Genomic DNA, 22,255 nt, shown 5'->3' on the forward strand with positions numbered 1-22,255 from the left:
GTCACGTAAAATGCAATGTGCAAATGAAATGTCTCCTTCATGGGGAAAATATGTAACACTCCTACACACTGAAGTGCTGAAGCTCTCTGAACCCTACAATGAGCATTGGGAAATAAAGACCTTGTACACTAGAAAGATAATGAAAGACGAGACCCTAAGAGGGAAGAAATGTCTTTAACAGTACTCAAAATAATTGTGGGCTGCCGAGTTACTGTCAGGCTCAGGAACCTATACAGGACATAATGAGATGCCTCATGAAACATAATACTTTGTCATTCCACCTCAAAAAGCACAATAAATAAGATTGTCACCAACCACCTCAGATTGTTCTGAAATCGTTTCTGTACTTAGAAACAGATAAGATTACCATTCCTGAAACACTGATCTCTGAGAAACTAAGCTAATTGTTGCACCCACATTTGCCATTTTAATTGAAAGGATTTATACAATCATGAGCATAATGCTAATGGTTTTCTATCCAAACTTGCAAAGAAAATGCTGTGATCCAATAAACAAGAGACCAGCGAAATAGATAAAGAGGTGTGGCGGCAGTAGCAGGAACAGCGGCATCTAGTGGGCAAAACGTGGTACTTTCACACTCATTTATGATATAAATGCAAGTGACTTCAATAGCTAATTTCTCTGAACAGGGGAAAAAAACATCACCAGATTCACAGGGAATACATTAAAGGTTGAAGAAACAATACTCCAAGCAGCAGCTCCATACTACTTGTCAGACATAGAGAACTGATACTGTATACTGGTTGTTGGGGTGGGATTGGTCTGTGGATGGCAATTGATCATTTTATTGGATTATGCTTTGTACGAAAAATTATGGTCCAAATCAGATGTTAGGTACTATATTTGAATCCTTTCAATTAAATTAGCCAATTTGGGTGCAATCAATTTGCTTAATTTCTCAGAGACCAAATTATATTTCAACAAAATAATGTTTCAGGAATGCTAATCTTATGTTTCAACCTACAGAAACGATTTCAGAACAATCTGATATGGTGGGTGACGAAATCCTCTTCCTTGTGCTTTTTTTGAGGTGGAATGACTAAGTATTTTGGTCCATGAGACATCTCATTATATCTTGTATAGGTTCTTGAGCCCGACAGTAACTCAGCAGCCCACGATCACTTAAGCACTGTTAGACATTTCTTCCCTCTCAAGGTCTCTTGTTTCAATCTCTTTGTAGTGCACAAGGTCTTACTTTTCCTTTTGATCTATGCATCCTATTATTAACACTATTGCAAATCCCACGGTCACTTATTTACACAGAATTATACAAATGTAGGGTGTTAAACAACTGTTATGTGAATCACCTACAAAATTGTCAGATCAGACCAGCTATCTGACATTAGCAAACTAGTTATACACAAGAGCTTCAGAGACCACATGACAATTGAAGACAACAGCCCTGAGGTATGATGCACTTTTAAAAGAACAAACCATTTCATTGCCTGTTGGCCTACATGTCCGGAATATGTAACACCATAAAACCATTCCCAGACTGAACATATTTTCCTTGTTACTGTACAAAGAGCATGATGTCATACTCCCTGAGACTCTTTAAAGGTAACAGTTGGCCAATTGTCAGAGAGGAAAATTCTTAATCTAACAGTGATCCTTTTACATACATACAGCACATGCCAATCTCCCTTAGGCCTGAACTGTACTGTGGTTTTGAACTGATGTAGCATTAGCTAGTTTTACAACGATTTGACACAAAAAGGTGCAGGAAGAGTTAATTTCTGAAAAAGCGACTGTATGTGTTTCTGGTTCTGCTGATGACGTTACAAGCGAACCTGAAAAGCCCAAGGCAGTATCATAACTAACAAGCAGTGAACCACGGAACTGTTTTATCAAAGGTTGTTCGAAAACATTACTCTTTAGATAATTACAGATAATCTACTAAATCAATCTTCTTGGTTCAGATTGTAAGAGCCATAATGCAGAAAATAGTATTTTGCTATTTTAAGTTATTACAGTATAATTATTTATGTGAATATTTGTATATTTGTTAATATTGAGAATATTTTCTATCTATTTGGAACATTCCATTATGGATATTTGTATAGGAATCCCCCTTTGCATAGGCTAGATGCTTCATTTAGTTTAATCCATATGATGTCATATCCGTGACATCACTGCTTAGATCAGAAGGCAATAATAAATCTACAGAGCAATACAGTTTTTGACCGTGTTAAATTAATTATCTTTGTAAACTTTTCATCACTATACTACTAAATGGAGAAGCTTTTGAATGTTTTTATTCGCATCAGACACAACTGTCTACATAGACTACTGTGGTTGCTGAGCCAATACACAGATGCAAATACTTACACGTTTATTAAGATCCACATTCTTCATTTATGCAGCTGCATGTTAAAGTATTTTGCATCTCTTCCAACTTTCCCTTCTGTAGTGGGGGGCCAATGTGCATATCTGTAATGGTCATCTTAAATCAATGATTACATTTTTTTTTTAAAGACACAGGACTGATGTCAGCACCAACAGCCCTTAGCCGTGGTATATTGACAATATACCACACCCGCTCAGGCCTTAAACATGACATTTTAGAAACACTGTAAGCTACCTCAGGTTATGGCATGTATATGTACCATAATGGCTGATGACAGTGACATAAGTCACATAATAACCACTGTATTAAGTCAACCTTTCAGACGCATAAGGACCTAAACGTGACAACTAACTTCCTGTGTTTGTAGGCTGTTACAAACTCTGCGAGAAAAAGCTTGTTGGCAAAGTATTTATTCCAGTCAGCCACATCCACAACAACCCCCAGGCGTTGTTTAGTAACTGCACACTGCTCAGATGCAAAACCACTGCTTTAGCTACTTCCATATTCACATTCATAACAAGTTTTACACCGGAACTAATGAGTGACTGGGGATCTTAAAGGAAGGAGGCCCATTATTATTCATTGAACAAAGTAAACAAATACACAAATATTACTGTCAGTGGGTTACTATCTCTCCAATTAATCTAAGGTTGCTCCCCAAAGTGGTCTCATTGTTCTGCCAAATATATATTTTTCTTCAGGGAAAACAGACAAAGGGCTGAATAGAAAATAGAAGTGGTATCCAGATTCTCTGCCTTGAGCTCCCTCTACTTACTTTACTTCTTTGTTTTTTTTGTTCCTTTTTTCTTCTTGTCTTTGTGGAGATTGACACCTCTTCACAATTCATTTTTTGCATGTGGTCGAATAGGCATGGAGACACTGCATAAAGAAAGAGTGATTGACATCTGAAGTACACAGACCACTGGAGGTGGATGGGACCAATGACGGAAAGCAATGACACACATACACTCCAAAAGACTTCTCTGGCTGTCCCGATAGGAGAACCCGTTTTGGTTCCAGGTAGAACCCTTTTGGGTTCCATGTCAAACACCCTGGAACAAAAAAAGGTTATTCAGAGGGTGGGGACAGTCTATGGGGACAGCCAAAGAACCCTTTAAGTTGGAGACAGCACTTGTAATACAACAACAACAAAAAAAAAAAAAATATTACTTCCCCTTAATCCCTTCCCACCCAAAGTACACTCTCTGCTCTTTAAATGTCTGGCATTATTAATTCCACTTCTTTTCTGTTTTTACAGACGCAGCTTTGATTCTAGAATAAGATAATATCATCCAATTTGTCATCCCACACCGCATTACCCTGGAAACATGGTGGAGGTTGTCTTCCACTGCACAGTACCACTTAAACAGAGGATCAGGGTGATCGGAATGTCAGAGTATGCATTTTGAGTCATTGCTGTGGTGGCCAGAGAGGCACATGTCAACTATGGACTCACTAAGGTTGAAATGTAAAGTCACATACAGGAACTACTTTGAAATTAATACATTCCTCAGTTCTTCCTCATTCCTAATGATTCTATCTGCTCTCTGAACGTGTTAGAATTGCAGCACAATCAGAGCCTGCCTTCATTGCTATAAGAAACGTGCAGGAATACTGGAGCTACACTGACCCTGGACAGGAAGTAGGATTGTGGTAAATAAGGGGCTCAGGTTAAAGGTCATTGTCTTCCCAAGATGCAAGGTGTAAATTGTTCTGACAACAGCTCTGGCACCCCTGACCCTGCTTCACTACCTTGTCTTCCCTCTCCAGTACCTGAGAATAATAAATGCTTTAAAAAAATATATTTACCCTGACATCTGACTCTCACAGTCCAATACTGGGGAGATTATAGGATTCTCAGGGTTGACTGACCTTTAACCTAGAAGTCCACTGTCCAATATGATTGGGATGTGGCAAAAATATTTGAAAGTCATCCATAATTAATCTCCTGGACAGGAACCTTCATAATCTCTTGTCTGTTTTAAATAGAACATCCATTTCTTATTTAGGACCTTATCCATTTTATTATAAGTCTAAAACAAATCCCCAGTTAGCTTATCTATTTCCTGAATAAAACATCCCTCATGTTCCTGTTCTCTCTCTGTTTGTCCACTTGATTTGCTGCTCCCATGCAGGTTCAGCAAGGCCTTACACACCAGATGGGTAAAATCCCCTCTATCCGTGATGTGATGCATTTCCTTACTTCCTTGTTTTCCTAAGCACATCTGGTAGATGACGGAGCCACACTTCCCATCCTGTGTGTGTGTGTGTGTGTGTGTGTGTGTTGTGTGCATATGCACTTCTTGCTCACAGGTTTCAGCTCAAAGCCAGAACCATGTAGTCCCCATAATCTTTACATCACCTGAATCGCCTGACAGTTAAGACAGTGATTTGACTGACATATCCATGTTAGATAAAGATCTGCGAGACTATGAAGCTGCTCTAATCTGATACACATAACCTCAGCATATGCACGATCTAGCCCAATAACCTCTTTCTCTCATGGGTCTCTTAGTTATGACTTCTTCTCTGCACAATAAATGTTCATTAGAGGATATACAGTACCAGTCAAAAGTTTGGACACACCTACTCAGGTTCCCTTTATTTGGACTATTTTCTACATTGTAGAATAATAGTGACAACATCAAAACTATGAAAAAACACATGAAATCATGTAGTAACCAAACAGTGTTAAACAAACCAAAAAATATTTTATATTTCAAATTCCTCAAAGTAGGCACCCTTTGCCTTAATGACAGCTTTACACACTCTTGGCATTCTCTCAACCAGCTTCATGAGGTAGTCACCTGGAATGCATTTAAATTTGAACAGGTGTGCCTTATTTAAAGTTAATATGTGGAATTGATTTACTTCTTAATGCGTTTGAGCCAATCAGTTGTGTTGTGACAAGGTAGGGGTGGTATACAGAAGATAGCCCTATTTGGTAAAATGCCAAGTCCATATTATGGCAAGAACAGCTCAAATAAGCAAAGAGAAACAACAGTCTATCATTACTTTAAGACATGAAGGTCAGTAAAATCTGGAAAATGTCAAGAAATTTTACATTTTCTTCAAGTGCAGTCGCAAAAACCATCAAGCTCTAAGATAAAACTGGCTCTCATGAGGACCGCCACAGGAACGGAAGACCTAGAGTTACCTCTGCTGCAGAGGGTAAGTTAATTAGGGTTACCAGCCTCAGAAATTGCAGCCCAAATAAATGCTTCACAGAGTTCAAGTAACAGACACATCTCAACATCAACTGTTCAGAGGAGACGTGAATCAGGCCTGCGTGTTCAGAGGCCTGCGTGAATCAGGCCTTCATTGTCGAATTTCTCTAAAGAAACCACTACTAAAGAACACTAATAATAAGAAGAGCTTGCTTGCTTGGACCAAGAAACACGAGCAATGGACATTAGACCAGTGGAAATCTGTCCTTTGGTCTATTGAGCCCAAATTTGAGATTTTGTGTTCCAACCGCCATGTCTTAGTGAGACGCAGAGTAGGTGAACGAATGATCGCCGCATGTTTAGTTCCAACCGTGAAGTATGGAGGAGGAGGTGTGAGGGTGTGTGGGGGTGCTTTGCTGGTGGCACTGTTGGTGATTTATTTAGAATTCAAGGCACACTTAACCAGCATGGCAATCACAATATTCTGCAGTGATACATCATCCAATTTGGTTTGCGCTTAGTGGGACTATCTTTTGTTTTTCAACAAGACAATGACCCAACACACCTCCAGGCTGTGTATGGGCTATTTGACCAAGAAGGAGAGTGATGGAGTGCTCCATCAGATGACCTGCCCTCCACAATCACCCAACCTCAACCCAACTGAGATGGATTGGGATGAGTTGGACCTCAGAGTGAAGGTAAAACAGCCAACAAGTGCTCAGCATATGTGGGAACTCCTTCAAGACTGTTGGAAAAACATTCCAGGTGAAGCTGGTTGAGAAAATGCCAAGAGTGTGCAAAGCTGTCGTCAAGGCAAAAGGTGGCTACTTTGAATAATCTAAAGTCTAAAATATATTTAGATTTGTTTAACACTTTTTTGGTTACTACATGATTCCATATGTGTTATTTCATACTTTTTATGTCTTCTCTATTATTCTACAATGTAGAAAATAGTAAAAAATAAAGAAAATTCCCTGGAATGAGTAGGTGTGTCCAAACTTATGACTGGTACTGTATATCGTTGGGTAGTTCCCTAAAGGTTTTTGTACATTTCTAAGACCGTGTTCTCTCATTATAACTTTGGTATGGACTGCAAAGGGGGCCAAGAGGCTCGCATCTTCATATGAAACGTGATTATGATACAGTCGACCCAGGATAGATTTGGGCTGTGCAACCGGATATACTAGGCCAGGAAATTTAACATAATGACACATTGTAATGTTCGCATTGTGTCAGAGACAAATGCACGTGAATGCAATATATAATGTACATGCAAATCATACCATCTCCAGAGATCTCTATAGTAGCAGAAAAAAATAATGCATTCCCTCACTCTCCAGGATGTCTTCCTTTCCCGCTGATCCAGATAAATAGGAACATTATTCACCATTAACATCTAGCGCCCCAGTCCCAAAGCAAGAGAAGGAAAAAGCCCTACATAACTTACCATATGTTTTGCACTTGCCTACACAGCAATACAGATGTAGGATCTCAATTTGACCAATGTTGTCACAGCAAAATAATCCTGCAGAAACATGATTTGAACGTTTAGTTCATAATGTTACTTGATCGGCAGTTAGGCTATTAGCTGCCTAAAAGTAAGCTATATGAAAAGTGCAATACTGTTAATAGAACTGTTTTTTAGTGCTGGTTTTCAGTGAATTTATGTAAATCACGAAGCTCATCTGCATATCCTGCGATGCAGGAAAATTCTCAGCAACAAAAGAGTGGTAAAATTAAGATTCTACACCTGTAGTTAATTTCACTGACACCTTATCTATCAGTGTGATTTTTAAAAGCAGGGGTTTGCTCTGTGAGGCCGTTGGGCATGGCAGAGAATGCATCACATCCCAAGTCTCATTTGAAGGCACTTACTCTCTGTAATGTTCTCAAGCGCGAACCACAAACTGCTGATGCTTGCAGGACTTCAACCGTTCTGCAAGCTAACACACCTGACAAGGAACCCATATATGTAAGGTTAAAAGCAGTGAAAATTGGGTGACGTCCCACCAAATGTTCTCTCAGGTAGATGAGAAATGCAGACACAAGAAAGCACACACACAACACAAACACTTTTGCTAAGTGGCTTGACAACATCCTTGCTACGATGACTGTTTCCTAAAAATAGCCAGACGGGAGCAGCAAGAGGTGATGTCATATGTTTTAGCAATCTCAAGGAGAGGATGTAAGCCTGAAATGAATTTGGAACATCTAGAATGTTAGAGGCTTGCCTTAAACTACTCAGCTAACAGTAAACTCAGCTCTTCCATCCCCATTGTCCAGATGTCCAGTAGAAAAGCTGGCTGCAAAGCCATGGCTCCTCCACGAAACATAGGGCATATATCCCACAATCCATCTGGAAAAACACTCCCACAGAGAGATGAATAGAGAACAAGGGCCAGTCTGAGCTTGGCTTAAGGTCTACCTCATGCAAATACACAAATGGAATACTCTTCTCTTATCCCTGAACACCAAGGGATTCCTCCTTCTGTTCTTTTTAGTGATATGGGGACAATATTTTATCAATACTTTGAATCCAAGTATCGATTAGTAAAAATTATTATATATATTTATGCTTTGCTAGGTAGCATTAGCCAGCGCTAGTCGGTTGTACTTGCCGCAAAACGGCAGTATTTTTCATCTTATAGCTTGTTCTCCATCTTCTTTTTAAATAGTGAGCCAACATGTTTTCAGCACTTTTATTTCCATGACTGATCAAAAAGAATTTTCTCATGCTCTCTCATCTCTCTGCAGCAGACATTATAGTGAGAAATATGTTTGGAACATCAAATCGCAATATAATCGCATTATCAAATCACAATACATATAGAATCATGGGAAGCGTGAGAATTGCCATACATATCGTATCGGTACCTAAGTATCGTGATATTATCGTATCATGAGGTCCCTGGCATTTCCCAGCCCTAGTCATTTTGTCCTTTAAGTAGCAGGCAACTCTTCCCAGGGGCACTCTGTATTGCCCCCTGAACTTTCTCACATTCTTTCTGATCCACTAATTAAAAAAGACCACAAGAAGCAATAAGACTATCAATAATTAATGTTCTAAGCTTAGGGATAACTGAAGCTTCTGCACATGTAATTTGAAAAGAGACAAATCCACTCAGTTTAATTCTGTATTGGAAATGTTATTTATTTTAGCAGTGGGGAAATTGTCATTGACGCTTGCACAACTGCAAACACTCATGGGGTAGCCACCCACTGCCAAGTGTTCCATTTCACAACCCAAGACATTGCCAGAAATAGTACCTAATCAATGCAGAGTAGAGTAAGTCTAACGGAAAGAATTCAATCTAAAAGTCACAGAGCCTTTATTGGTATGGATGCATTACATTACTTTGTATCAACAAATCCTAATATACTTCAGTGTATTTACTAAGGCTAAAATGCACGCATGGACGAAAATGTACTTCATACCAAAGGCTAAGAGCGTTTTGTACAATTTAACCCAGCAACGCTACGCAAATGGATTGTGACTGGTATAGTGCAACGGGGGTTTGGCAACGGGGACAGAGAGTACTGCTGAGGGCACACTGTGTTGGCACCCGACACAGCAGCCTGGTCCAAATCCCCCACTGGTGGCTCGAATCAGGTCGCAAGTCGCCTGTGGAGAGGGAAAAGGTTCTGGAAAGAGCTGGTCTTTAGAGAGACGGGCTGCTCACATACTCCCTCACACACACGCACACACACACGCACACGCACACGCACACACACACACACACACACACACCACTCTTCCTACCATATTCATCTGCCACTGGAGGTCCATACCAAGGATGGGATGGATTGGATAGAGTGAGAAAGACAGAGAAAGAGAATGAAAGAGAGTGAAAGCAAAAAATAGTGAACATTTGAGAGACAGGGATTAAATCATTGGCGAAGAGACACAATGCTGCTATTGTCCTGTGCTGCTCTTAGAGACATAGTCATGGTAGTTGTCTCGTCTCGTGACCTGCCAGGTCACTAGGTCGCTGTAGTGTTTGTTTAGTCTGCCTGGAAAGCAATCATTACAGTGTTTACACTGAGCTGTAAGGGAGCGCTTAAAACCACCCCATTATGCTGCAGAGTTGACAGGCGAACGAGCTAACCACTAATTCCTTATCAACTGGACCCGTGCTACTGAAATAACTCTGACACACGACGAAGACATATCTCTGATTTGACAGATCCAATTACCCAGCTAAGGACACCAGCGCTCTCTTTGTCCAGGGTCTTCCTCTTGTCAATGAGCTTCTCCACTAATGATGTACTTCTAGTCTAGTACTGGTGGTTGTTTGGGATCATGACATTGTCAGTCCTCTTCTCTGTTTGGTACAGCACATACAGGGCCTCATCTGAACTCATCTCCTGCTAATCATGACAGTCTTGAGGAGGATGTTGCTATGGGGATGTTTGTGGCAGCCATAATGATGTTGTTTAACAGTGACCTGTGTTTGTGAAGGATCTCCAATCTCCTATTCCTTCCTGGCAGAAAAGTATTTGAGGAAATGTCTTCATGGGAAAGTATTCTGTCAACAACTGAGCTGTCGAATGGATTCAAGACAAATCTTTCAGGAGCTGGCCCAGATAAGAGAAATGAATGGAGACATTAAAAAGTCATTCTGTTGTCTGAGAATTCCCTGTATCATTACTGTAGATGCCTAATGCTGAAATTATGTGCAGTTACATACTAAAAGCTTTGCAACACCAAAAAGTACAGCATGACCTGAATCAAATGAATGTACTAGGAAAATTGGAAAATTGAACAGTATGAAACGGAACTCTTCCTGACAAGACAATTTCTCAAAATCCACTCAACCCAGCCGGCACACATCAACCTGGTCTCAGAGCATTTCATATTATTCTGTACGTAAATTCGAGACACTCCATTTCGTATGATATGTTCCGTTAGGTATAGTATGTATTAATTTGTGGACGTCCATAATCAATTACGTATGATATGTTACGAATTACAATTCATATGATATGAACAAATATGTAAATGTATAATATGTTAAGAATTTCAAAAATGTACAATATGTTACAAATTTGCAAAAATGTATGATATGTTATGAATTTCCAATTGGTTGTGGTTAACGTTAGCTAGGTGGCTAATGGTAACATTAGCTAGCTGGCTAACGTTAGCTAGGCTAGGGGTTAGAGGTAGGGGTTAGGATTAAGGTTAGGAGATAGGTTAAAGGGTTAACATTAGCTAGCTAGCTAACGTTAACTAGGCTAGGGGTTGGGGTTAAGGTTAGGAGTTAGGTTAAATGGTTAAGATTAGGGTTAGGGGAGGGGTTAGCTAACATGCCAAGTAGTTGCAAAGAATCTAAAAAGTAGTTGAAAAGTTGCTAATTAGCTAAAATGCTAAATTGTCCATGATGACATTCGAACACGCAACCTTTGGGTCCTATCCATCCACCCCGACCAACCACCCTCCTTTTGTTTCTTGCCTTAAGTAACCTTCTGTCTTATGTAACCATACCAAACGTCACATATCATACTAATTTGAGTGTCCTCGGATTTACATTTACTATGTTACGTCTAGTCTATGAGACCAGGTAGTGCACGCACGCACACACGCACGCACGCACACACACACATTCTTTCTTCCTACCGTTGCAGTCTTTAATCAGTGTAATGTCTCATAGGACTGACATCATGAGAGGCTGTCTAACATGCCCTAGATCACGGCTTTTATCACCTTTGACCTTTGAGTCCCCCTATGGATTCAGAACGCTATCTCTCTATAGTCTCAGTACAGATTGTAGTAGTCATGTATTGCCTGAAAACTGCAATTGTTCAGGCCCCTGCCATCAAGAGCGACTAAAACTGGCATCTTAAGGTTTAGACCTCATCAAAAAGTATTGACATAACCAAAGCCAAGTGTAAGACTTATAACCTTCCTCCTTCAGTCAATCTTTCTTCATCCTCTCACTACTCTGTCCTTCATGATTTGCATAATCGGATCCATTTTGTTTTTACACAGCTTGGTGTCTGCATGGCAGTGTGGGCCGTTGTGAGTTTCTTGTATTTTTCACTCTGTTCCTGACTAATGACAGAAAATTCCATTAAAAAAATCAATATCTGAAGCCTTGAATACATTGAAACAATGATCCGGTGGGTGCTGCTTCAGGAGCTGGGAGACACTCCACTCAGACTGAATAAATAAAAACAGCTCCGCTGGCAGACACACACACACACATACACACACCCTCCAAAAGACTAAACAGAGAAATGGGAATAAATGAGAGCCAGGATCCAATGAGGCCAGATGCATCAGCCTAATTTCTCAGTCTGTTGCTCAGGTACAGAGCTGACAGAGAGCCAACATCAAGCTCAGACAGAACATGCAGGTCCAACTCCAAATTGACCGCTTTTTTGGGTCAAATATTTCCAGGAGAAACCAAAGGAAAAAGTTGAAGTAGGCTTGGGCTGTTACTTTAGAGAGACTCAATAACTGGAAGTAGCCTTTGCTTGTGCAAGCCAGAACAGCTCAAAGGAGTATCTCCTGTTTCTGTAGCATGAGGCAGCTTGATGTACAAGTACACCCCATGGACAAGACGCTTGTCTATCACAGGGCCTTCCCCCAATCTATCTCCTTAGGGCCAAGCAGAGATGCATCAGGTCCCATTTTTATAGTCTTTGGTATGACTCGGCCAGGGATCAAACTCCCAACCTTCCAATCTCTGGACAGACACTAACCACAAGGCCACTGAGTTGGTCTTACAATACTGTTAATGCTACACAGGTAGGTTGTGAGTGCTTCTAGCTGAGAGGATAGAGGAATCAATCTATTGATGATAATCAATGAACAAACGCATTCTTGCCCAAACACACACAGCCTGAACAGCTCTATACTCTATAGCTCTAGGCCAGACTGTTGGCTCAGAGGGCTGTTAGCTAACATATTGGTTTATTCATTAGATGTACTATTCTGTTTACTTTTGGTAGAGCTAGATCTTTTCAGATTGGCCCTGGACCAGGTGTGCACTTGTGGAAAACCAAATTAGGAAACCTTATGGACTCAGCAGAACTCTGTAAAAAAACACCACTTAAAGTAAACCTTGCATATCTCAGCCCAGAACACATCCACTTACTAAACAGGTCCTTTAATTCAGTTGACCAACTCACTCTTACTGAAAACCAAAAAAAACACAAACTCTTATAGAATGCATACCAGAATTTCTATACATTTCAGGGTACATCCTGCTCTACCTGTCGCTTAGATCTGTCTGTCTACAGTGCAGCTAATTTATTGGTTAAACTAATTTCTTAGGATAATAGAGCCTTCATACTTAACACTGAAAGCTATTAAGTGGACATTAGCAGCATATTGTGGTGTTATACACCACAAACTGAGAGAGCAAACTACTACTCTGTGCTGGCTCAGAGGTTCTTCCTACCTCCTGATCCTACAGAGAAGGCAGGGAGGGTACAACCCCGCACAGTGCACACACAGAGAGCACGCAGAGGTCACACACCACCTGTGTCTGGGTACAGACGTGAGACAGACATCAGCGGACACATCTGGAGGGAGGCAGGGAGGAGGACAGACGGAAGGGAATTCCTGGGCTGGCTTATCTCTTCACAGCTGACACACGGGTCACCAAGGTTGGCGATGCGGGTAGGGTAGTTGGGTGGGATTTTTTATTTTTAGGAATAGGGTGGTGGGAATTCTGTCAGGGACACATATTAAGTTGGACAGTAGAAGTGAGGTGATGAGCAAAATCAGAGTTTTGATGTTTATTATAGTGGGTGTGTTTCAAAGGAGTGATGGGAGTGAGTGCAGGACACAAAATCCATGAGAATATCCTAATGTCAGAGTGTATGTACTATCTCAGTCGCGTTGCAGTGAAATCTGATAGATCTCAGGGGTCTTATCCCTACTGGTCTAGTCTATGCATCTATGGTGGTCCATCAAACCTGGCAGACTAAACTAACTGGAGGGAGATCTCCTGCACAGTGTCCAAGCCAAGGAGTGTAAGTTACACATGCAAACGCAATGATTAAGCCAAGTATAAAATACGTGAAGGCCTATGGCTGCTTCAGACCTAATACCTGGCCCAAGTCTCCTTGCTTCTGGAAATGCTTAGCTTGTACTGTATATATATGAACAGTGTGTATATATGCAGTTGATTTCACAAATACTCCACAGGATTCCCAGTTCTCATGCCTGGTGTTATATTCCACAGTCTGGAAGAGAAAAAGGTGTTGAGAGAAAAAAACAACCTCTCGAGTCCACTTCACCCTCATTCTTTATCAACTATCATCACTCAACTCTTCAGAGAGACTAGACCATAAAAGTGCCTCGACATTTGTTAAGTGAAATATTTCTTCCCCTCCATGAAACTGTATCAGCTCTCATACTGTAGAATCGTTTCCCATAGCTCTTACTACAGCCATGGGCACAGCATATGCTAGCTGAAAAGCAACACATCTGATCGTTGTTTACTCCATATGTTAATGTTCTTGTATCTTCCCAAATTCAAAACAAACCATTTCACTAGCCCCCAAAACATCCATATTCCTTTGGAAGCCAAGATGCCTGTAGTGATGAAGGTCTGATGTAGGACTTTAGGATGTGCAGTGGAATATAGAATGATGACTTACTGGTTTTTTTCTAGTGCCAGGACCAGTTGTTCACCTTCCGCCTCCACCACCAGCTTCAGTGATGCAGGATGACTCTAGAACACAAACACAGGACACCAGAGGTGAGGGGACGGGACACCCAGCACGGCTGACACATACTGGACAGGAAGTATGCGGGCATGCTGGGAAAGGGCCAGGAAGAGCGATTGCAGTTCCCAGATCCATTGCTTTAGTGGTTGTCATGACTAGGGCCCTGTTTTCCTGACTACGTAACCTGACCAGGGAAAGCTCTGGACCATAGCCATGACAACTGACTTCTTGATGAGCACATACACTACCATTCAAAAGTGGGGTCACTTATAAATGTCCTTGTTTTTGAAAGAAAGACACATTTTTGGTCCATTAAAATAACATAAAATTGGCTTAAGGACAACAAATGTAAATTTCCGACTTCAACTGTAGATACTACCTCAACTAACTGGTGCCCCCGCACATAGACTCTGTACCGGCACCCCCCTGTATATATTGTTATTTTTTACTGTTCCTCTTTGATTACTTGTTACATTTATCTCTTATTCTTATCCATATTTTTTGAAACTGCACTGTTAGTTAAGTAAGCATTTCACTGTAAGGTCTACCTACGCCTGTTGTATTCAGAGCATGTGACTAATAACATTTGATCCGATTTAGTGTATGTATGGTGCCTCTCCGTTACTAATTCTCCATCCGAGGATGACCAGGTCATAGACACCTCCATTAGTACCTTTCATGATTTCCCATAGTTAGGTTAAAAACTGGACTCTGTTCATTCAGAAAATTAGAGACGTTTATAAAAGATCAACAGTAATGTAAAAAATGATCTAATGAAAACATGAAATAAAAAAATTCCACTTTAGGTCTACAGCAATAATCTACCATGTCAGGTTGATGTTGGTCAGAAATCAACAGCAAAAACGTTTCTGTTTTTGCAGAGCAAGCAGTGTTGTTCCTTGAGTGCAAGAACAACATTTTGATGATTGTCTGCATATTTCAGTGCTGACTGACACTAATTTCCCCAGACCACCTGCCTTTTTAACACTCATGAGTTATGACCCTGACACTAATTTCCCCAGACCTCCTGCCTTTTTAACACTCATGAGTTATGACCCTGACACTAATTTCCCCAGACCACCTGCCTTTTTAACACTCATGAGTTATGACCCTGACACTAATTTCCCCAGACCACCTGCCTTTTTAACACTCATGAGTTATGACCCTGACACTAATTTCCCCAGACCACCTGCCTTTTTAACACTCATGAGTTATGACCCTGACACTAATATCCCCAGACCACCTGCCTTTTTAACACTCATGAGTTATGACCCTGACACTAATATCCCCAGACCTCCTGCCTTTTTAACACTCATGAGTTATGACCCTGACACTAATTTCCCCAGACCACCTGCCTTTTTAACACTCATGAGTTATGACCCTGACACTAATTTCCCCAGACCACCTGCCTTTTTAACACTCATGAGTTATGACCCTGACACTAATTTCCCCAGACCACCTGCCTTTTTAACACTCATGAGTTATGACCCTGACACTAATTTCCCCAGACCTCCTGCCTTTTTAACACTCATGAGTTATGACCCTGACACTAATTTCCCCAGACCTCCTGCCTTTTTAACACTCATGAGTTATGACCCTGACACTAATTTCCCCAGACCACCTGCCTTTTTAACACTCATGAGTTATGACCCTGACACTAATTTCCCCAGACCTCCTGCCTTTTTAACACTCATGAGTTATGACCCTGACACTAATTTCCCCAGACCTCCTGCCTTTTTAACACTCATGAGTTATGACCGAACTAGCCCATGGGAAAAGGGGGGCTTGACAGCAGCTGGGGACCTCTGTCTGTCGCACAGTTTATGACAGGCTATCAGATACTGTATCACACACACACACACACACACACACACACACACACACACACACACACACACACACACACACACACACACACACACACACACACACACACACACACGGATGGAGAGCCTCCTGCTAGGAAAAGGTCATGTTGTCATTTTAACTATTTTACTACCCACGTAGAAGCAGGTACACAGACAAGCAGCCAGGCATTTTGGCGGCACCTTGAGAGATGAAGATAGACAGATAGGCAGAGATAAAGATAGACAGGCAGAGATAAAGAAAGACAGACAGGCAGAGATAAAGATAGACAGGCAGAGACAGAACAACCAGTATTTTGTCCCAGTCAGATAAGGGCAAATCCATCGTAACAGAGTGATACTGAGACTCGTATTTTTCACTTATGCCAAACAAAAACCAAAGACTGCAAAGCTAAACAAACCATACAACACTATTTAACAATGTCCACAGAAAAGTTTACAAAAACATATTTACTTGAACTGTGCAGATGTAAAGTTTGGTAATCAAATGACGGTTTGTGCTGTTGGTGCAGTCATTCTGTTACAAATGTTGTATCTGCACTGATCTTCAAGTGAACGTGTTTTTGTCAAATGTTCAGTAGAAATTGTTAAAAGTAGTCCTTGTGCATAGAGTTGTATAGTTTGTGGGTCCATTTGTGGTTTAGAAAGCAGGGCGGTTCATGTCAGGTCATCACCCAATTGTCCTGACTCACCACCACCAAGATATTGGCTTGCTACTTCTTGTGGCACCGGGAACAGTTCAATAAAAACTAAAGGGGTGGAAGGAAAAATGAGTTTGGTATCATCTCTGATAAAATAACCAACTCAATCATTGTTAAACTCAATAATATGTTGGAATGGTCAACATGGCTATAACAGCTGGCTCGTGAGCTATACAAATACACATTGTTGTCAAACTCAATTGATTATGTAGTGTCATGACAATGGAATACCTCTCTAATAAAATTTAATTAACTTTCACCAAAATTCTGTCCAAACTAAATAACTAGAATCTCTTCATTGTTCCAGACAAAGCTATAATATAACACATTCTGATGAATTACTGGTGCATCACTGACAGCTCTCATGACTCCTTCTCATTTCAGAGATTTTGTTGATTTGCTAATACCCTCCCCATGTCAGCCAAGTAAAGCACAAGTTCAGTATTCAGGGAGAGTGTGTAATTGAGACACTAACATAGAAAAAAAACCACCCCCTCAGAGGGTGTGGTATTTCCTCCAGCTAGGAAAAACCTATCCACTCATGTATAATCTGAGGGATAAATCTTGGAAAGCCATGGCTGTTTTAAATATTCTGGGAGTACTACTCAACACCCACGCGTTTCCCTTGTCGGGAATGGTTTCCCTATGGTGAAGGTGGGGGATCCCGGATTTCAAAAATGTATTTCTCTCCCCAAGTCCTAGTGGGCTGAACGCATCGGGTTTCCCCGTCTGAAGCTGCCCTAATATACCCTAAAACCAGATACTCAAATGCAGAACATGCTTAATTGGTTAGAGACCCCATGTAATAGCAGAGATTAAATGTGCTGATTTACCTGGTTTTAATAACTCAATGGATTTCAGGCATTACACATGGTTCATAGAAAGAAAGTCTAATAGGTCTTGTATATCTTTGCTTACAGTTCTGGTATGTCAAGGATAACAAGTGTTAGGGTGCATTTGCTAGCCATCTGCAACTACGCTCACCCTTACAATACATTTGGGCACAATGGTTAGATGGTTTCAAATCCGGTTGCTACCTGACTTTGTTTCAAAACCAGACATTTTAAGGGAAAAAAGGCAGTCTTCTGCCAGTGGTAAACCATTTCAAAATGTTGCTTTTCATGCACTGCTGATTTGTAGAGTATAGGAGCCTGGCGAGTTGGGGGAATAATTTCACAGTGTGTGGAGCCTCAGGGCCTAGCTCATACTAAACAAACAACAGAGGGGCCATTCAACGCCGTAGGGAGCGAGCTTTGAGGAAAAAGCAGAAAGGGGAATCAGCCGAGGATAAACAGAAATGGGGAATTATTAGGAGCTCACGACTGGAACAACACAGGAGACCTGATGCAAGTGAGCAGGCAGGCTAGCATCTGCGCTTGGCTGAGCTATAGTAGGAGCAGCTTATTAGCATTAGCCAAGGCCGCTAAGTGGCCACTTTATGAATATTTACCCTGGACTTGAGCTGGCTGAGTGGTTTGCGCTGCCGCCCTTCCAGCAGGAGAGGTACCGTGGTGTCATAGCGTTGGGGCTTAGGGACAGCACTGTGCAGCACACTCTGGTCCAAGCTTTTCCCTGTTAAAAGATCAATAACAGTGATTAATGATGTGATGTAATCAATGGAAATGGTTTGTACTGAGTGGGTATGGTTGGCGCGAGTCTATCTGGTCTCTGTTAAGTACTGCTATCACTTGACCTGAGGAGGCCTAACTGAGAGCATGTATATTACTGTATAATGAGAATTACATAACACCTGACTTCAATGGTAGTGGCGGCAGTCAACCATGAGATTATGGAGAATGACATAACATTGTTATCATACTTAAAATGTTAGTCTTTTGAACATGTGATTGTTTCATCATTTACCTTCAGGCCACCTCAAGTCAAATGTGTTGCTCTATTGAATAGTGATTTTTTTTGAGCAGATGATCAGGGGGGCGAAAATAATTACAAACAATTTGTAGACTGAAAAGTATGTGGACACCTACTCGTCAGACATCTCATTCCAAAATCATGGGCATTAATATGGAGTTGGTTCCCCCTTTGCTGCTATAATAGCCTCCACTCTTCTGGGAAGGCTTTCCACTAGATGTTGGAACATTCAGCCACAAGAGCACTAGTGTGGTCGGGCACTGATGTTGGGCAATTAGGCCTGGCTCGCTGTCGGCGTGCCAATTCATCCCGCAGGTGATCTATGGGGTTGTGGTCCGAGCTCTGTGCATGCCAGTCAAGTTCTTCCACACCGATCTCGACAAACCATTTCTGTATGGACCTCGCTTTGTGTGAGAGGGCATTTGTATGCTGAAACAAGAAAGCGCCTTCCCCAAACCTTTGGCACAAAGTTGGAAGCACAGAATCGTCTAGAATGCCATTGTATGCTGTAGCATTAAGATTCCCTTCACTGGAACTATGGGGCCTAGTAGAACCATGAAAAAAAGCTTTACAGTTGGCACTATGCAATCGGGAAGGTAGCATTCTCCTGTCATCCGCCAAACCCAGATTCGTCCATCGGACTGCCAGATGGTGAAGCTTCATTCATCATTCCAAAGAAAGCAGTTCCAATGCTCCAGAGTCTAATGGAAGTGAGCTTTACATGCTTGGCATTGCACATGGTGATCTTAGCTTTTGTGCGGCTGCTCGGCCATGGAAACCCATTTCTTGGGTTTCTCCCAACAAAAATCCCTGAGCTTTTCAGTAAGGTCATTCTACTGCCAATTTTTGTCTGTTGATTACATGGCTGTGTGTTCGATTTTATAAACCTGTCAGCAACGGGTGTGGGTGACATAGCCGAATCCACTAATTTGAAGGGGTGTCCACATACTCTTGTGTACAGTATATAGTGTATAATACTTGACTAAAACATACTTTTTCCAAACCTTGCTTACATTTGTATACGATCACATATATCTCGCTATTATGGATGGAAATACTTTGGAACAGATTTCCAAAATTAAAATCACTGATTTGCTTTTGTTGTTTTACAGACATTTATGTCCAACCCCCCAAAAATCGATAGCATTTGGGGAAACCTGCTCTATTGTTTAACCTCTTAAGTCGACCCTCTACTTTTTCGAACATTCTGTTAAAAATCGCGCAACATTTCAGCGCCCTGCTACTCAGGCCAGGAATATAGTATATGCATATGATTAGTATGTGTGGATATAAAACACTCAGACGTTTATAAAACTGGTTAAATCACGGCTGTGACTATAACAGAAGGTGCGTTTCATCGAAAAGTGCAGGAAAATCTGATCACTGAAAATGGAAAAATATATCCATCCGCCACTTCACTTGGGTTGGCGCCCCCCCCTTGGGTTATGCTGTGGCGGAGATCTTTGTGGGCTATACTCAGCCTTGTCTCAGGATGGTAAGTTGGTGGTTGAAGATACCCCTCTAGTGGTGTGGGGGCTGTGCTTTGGCAAAGTGGGTGGGGTTATATCCTTCCTGTTTGGCCCTGTCCGGGGGTGTCCTCGGATGGGGCCACAGTGTCTCCTGACCCCTCCTGTCTCAGCCTCCAGTATTTATGCTGCAGTAGTTTATGTGTCGGGGGGCTGGGGTCAGTTTGTTATATCTGGAGTACTTCTCCTGTCCTATTCGGTGTCCTGTGTGAATCTAAGTGTGCGTTCTCTAATTCTCTCCTTCTCTCTTTCCTTCTCTCTCTCGGAGGACCTGAGCCCTAGGACCATGCCCCAGGACCACCTGACATGATGACTCCTTGCTGTCCCCAGTCCACCTGGCCATGCTACTGTTCCAGTTTCAACTGACCTGAGCCCTAGGACCATGCCCCAGGACTACCTGACACGATGACTCCTTGCTGTCCCCAGTCCACCTGGCCATGCTGCTGTTCCAGTTTCAACTTCCACCTGACTGTGCTGCTGCTCCAGTTTCAACTGTTCTGCCTTATTATTATTCGACCATGCTGGTCATTTATGAACATTTGAACATCTTGGCCATGTTCTGTTATAATCTCCACCCGGCACAGCCAGAAGAGGACTGGCCACCCCACATAGCCTGGTTCCTCTCTAGGTTTCTTCCTAGGTTTTGGCCTTTCTAGGGAGTTTTTCCTAGCCACCGTGCTTCTACACCTGCATTGCTTGCTGTTTGGGGTTTTAGGCTGAGTTTCTGTACAGCACTTTGAGATATCAGCTGATGTACGAAGGGCTATATAAATAAATTTGATTTTGATTTGATTTGATTCAACCCATTGTTATAGGCGATCGAAATTAAATGGGGCTGAGGTTGCAGTACCTACAGCTTCCACACGATGTCTAGAGTCTTGTCATTTGCTTCGGCTTTGATTCTTGGTCAAACCGACACAAGGGAACCGATTCCCTCCGGTCTCCGACCGGATGTTTTGGTCGAGATTTCTCCGGACATTTTTTTCCAGACGGACACCTATATAATTTACATCGCCTCCTGATGAATTTTATCGCTTATTAACGTGTACTAATACCTAAAGTTGCATTACAAAAGTATTTCGAAGAGTTTTGTGAAAGTTTATCGTCGACTTTTTTAATTTTAAAAAATGACGTTACGTTATGAAACGCTATTTTTTTTTGTTTATCACACAGTCTTCATAGATCGATATCTAGGCTATATATGGACCGATTTAATCGAAAAAAAGACCCAATAGTGATTATGGGACATCTAGGAGTGCCAACAAAGAAGATGGTCAAAGGTAATCAATGTTTTATATTTTATTGTGCGGTTTGTGTAGTGCCGAATATGCAAATTATTTTGTTTACGTCCCCTGCGGGTCTTTTGGGGTGTTACATGCTATCAGATATTAGCTTCATGCTTTCGCCGAAAAGCATTTTAAAAATCTGACTTGTTGCCTGGATTCACAACGAGTGTAGCTTTAATTCAATAGCCTGCATGTGTATTTTAATGAACGTTTGAGTTTTAACTAATACTATTAGCATTTAGCGTAGCGCATTTGCATTTCCAGAGCTCTAGATGGGACGCCTGCGTGCCAGGTAGGAGCAAGAGGTTAAATTACCTTAAATGTATTACACACTAAGTGCCCCATTTATGTAAGGGTTTTAGTTTACTTGAGTGAACCAAACTGACCTACTGTTGGTAAAAAAAAACATTCACATTAAATAGAACTACGACACAGATCCATTTTTTTTAAAGACAATAAAGAGGCCCTCAGACAAATTGTACAGCACTGTAGACATATTACCTTTGATATTGCCTTTTCCAAACACAATGCAAGCTCTATTATTCTACTGTGAAACAGTGGTGTCCCCAAAGGGTATCTGTTCTGCAGTAAGACCACAGACACAACATCAATAATGGATGGTTTCACACAGCTCACCGGGAACACAGCTTTACCAATATCTCTCAACAGCACTACTGCACCAACCAACCTATTGCTGTGCTGTACATTAAAGCTCTTATTCTGTTATACTAGGAATCAATATGAAGCTCTTTCTCCCACAATGTTTTGTCCTATTGTAAATCTATTATTTTTAG

General features: G+C 41.4%; 1 protein-coding gene across 1 annotated transcript in view; it reads right to left on the minus strand.

Annotated features, from left to right (window-relative positions):
* The window catches only part of LOC115135075 (disintegrin and metalloproteinase domain-containing protein 12), a 162,834-nt gene that overhangs the window by 86,840 nt on the left and 53,739 nt on the right, over window positions 1-22,255 (minus strand). Inside the window, exons 2-3 of the mRNA XM_029669330.2 lie at window positions 18,231-18,352; window positions 14,146-14,219 (exon numbers count right to left, since the gene is read on the minus strand). Coding sequence (XP_029525190.2) covers window positions 14,146-14,219; window positions 18,231-18,352 — 196 coding nt within the window. The remainder of the gene's footprint in view (window positions 1-14,145; window positions 14,220-18,230; window positions 18,353-22,255) is intronic.

The sequence above is a fragment of the Oncorhynchus nerka genome, linkage group LG10 (genome assembly GCF_034236695.1).
Source record: "Oncorhynchus nerka isolate Pitt River linkage group LG10, Oner_Uvic_2.0, whole genome shotgun sequence".
In the NCBI taxonomy this organism is placed as follows: Eukaryota; Metazoa; Chordata; class Actinopteri; order Salmoniformes; family Salmonidae; genus Oncorhynchus; species Oncorhynchus nerka.